General features: G+C 50.1%; 1 protein-coding gene across 1 annotated transcript; it reads left to right on the plus strand.

The window, feature by feature from the left end:
- Positions 1-23: 23 nt before the first annotated feature.
- LOC109364265 (heat shock transcription factor, Y-linked-like) lies at positions 24-1,177 on the plus strand (the record flags this gene model as incomplete). The annotated part of the gene is given in 4 exon segments (XM_019610917.1): positions 24-285; positions 287-432; positions 435-955; positions 1,171-1,177. Coding segments are annotated over 4 exon segments (733 nt in total), but the record flags the coding sequence as incomplete, so codon positions are not given.
- Positions 1,178-1,183: the final 6 nt, after the last annotated feature.

Raw genomic sequence — 1,183 nt, forward strand, 5'->3', positions numbered from 1 at the left:
AGAGCATCTCACGATGGCATTAGGTCACCAAGAAGCGGATTAAAGAAGAAATACTAGTCCTAGGAAGGTTCACAGGCGGAAACAAACTTCTGCAGAAATGGACCCGATTAAGGCATTGCTGGAAAAGTCTTCCTTGGGGAAATTATAGGTTTCTTTCTGCCTACTAGTTTAGGTAGCGTAAATATCTTGGATCATAGTTCCTTGCATATTTCCATAATTAACAAGGATGCTGCCACCCCCTTCCCCCAGCAAACAGTCACCCATCTGTGATGTCACCGTGATGCAGCACGGTCACCACGGTGACGTTTGTGACCATCCCAACCCACTCCCCACTCCTCACACCACGGGTGCCATTGCGCTCCATTCTGCTGCTGGCAGGACGACCCTGGTTGGCCGGGGAGACCGCTGCGGACAGAAATTTCTGTCAGGGTGAACAATAATGATTCAAATGGAGACATCTTCATCAGAAACTCCTGGAGTTTCTGCTCCAAATGCTGACTCGGCAGACTCGGCTTCTCCTGTCCCACAAAGACGGGGTAAAAGAACCGCTCGGGATGCTGCCTTAGGACCGACACGAGAAGAAAACACTTCTCAGGGTTCACAGGAGGAATCCTGTGCAAAAAGACAACGGCTTAATCTTTCCACCAAGGGCTCCTGCAAAGCCCATAAGTCGTCATGCTTCTTTCTAAGGAAGCTCCGTGAAATTGTGGAAAGCGACTGCTTTCAGTCCATCTGGTGGGGTGACGATGAAAACTCCATTGTGATTGAGGAAACCCTCTTCAGAACAGAAGTGCTGGGAAGGACAGGACCTCTGCACAACCTCAACATTGGTTGCATGAAAGCTTTCGTTCGCCAGCTCCATCTGCACGGATTCTTCATTGTGGACAGCGATTTGCCCACATCTGCCTCACGGGCAAAATTCCCAGCAGGCGGAGCCGCGTCTCTTCCCAGTGAGGTACGCACTCCCCCTGCCCATAGGACACCTCTCGGGACAGGTGGGATTGGTGGCCGGTCCCACCTGAGGGGGCTGCAAGTTGGTGGTATTTGGGTTTCCAAACCCGCTTTCCTGCTTTTGAAAATCCTAAAATTTCTGCTTACTAGTTAATGTAGCTTTGTCTTTTCCAAGCTGGAAAATGGTGGCATCTAACTCTTCTCCTCTGCATTTTGCAGTTACTCTGCTACT

This window comes from Meleagris gallopavo, unplaced genomic scaffold, assembly GCF_000146605.3.
Source record: "Meleagris gallopavo isolate NT-WF06-2002-E0010 breed Aviagen turkey brand Nicholas breeding stock unplaced genomic scaffold, Turkey_5.1 ChrUn_random_7180001832303, whole genome shotgun sequence".
NCBI lineage: Eukaryota > Metazoa > Chordata > Aves > Galliformes > Phasianidae > Meleagris > Meleagris gallopavo.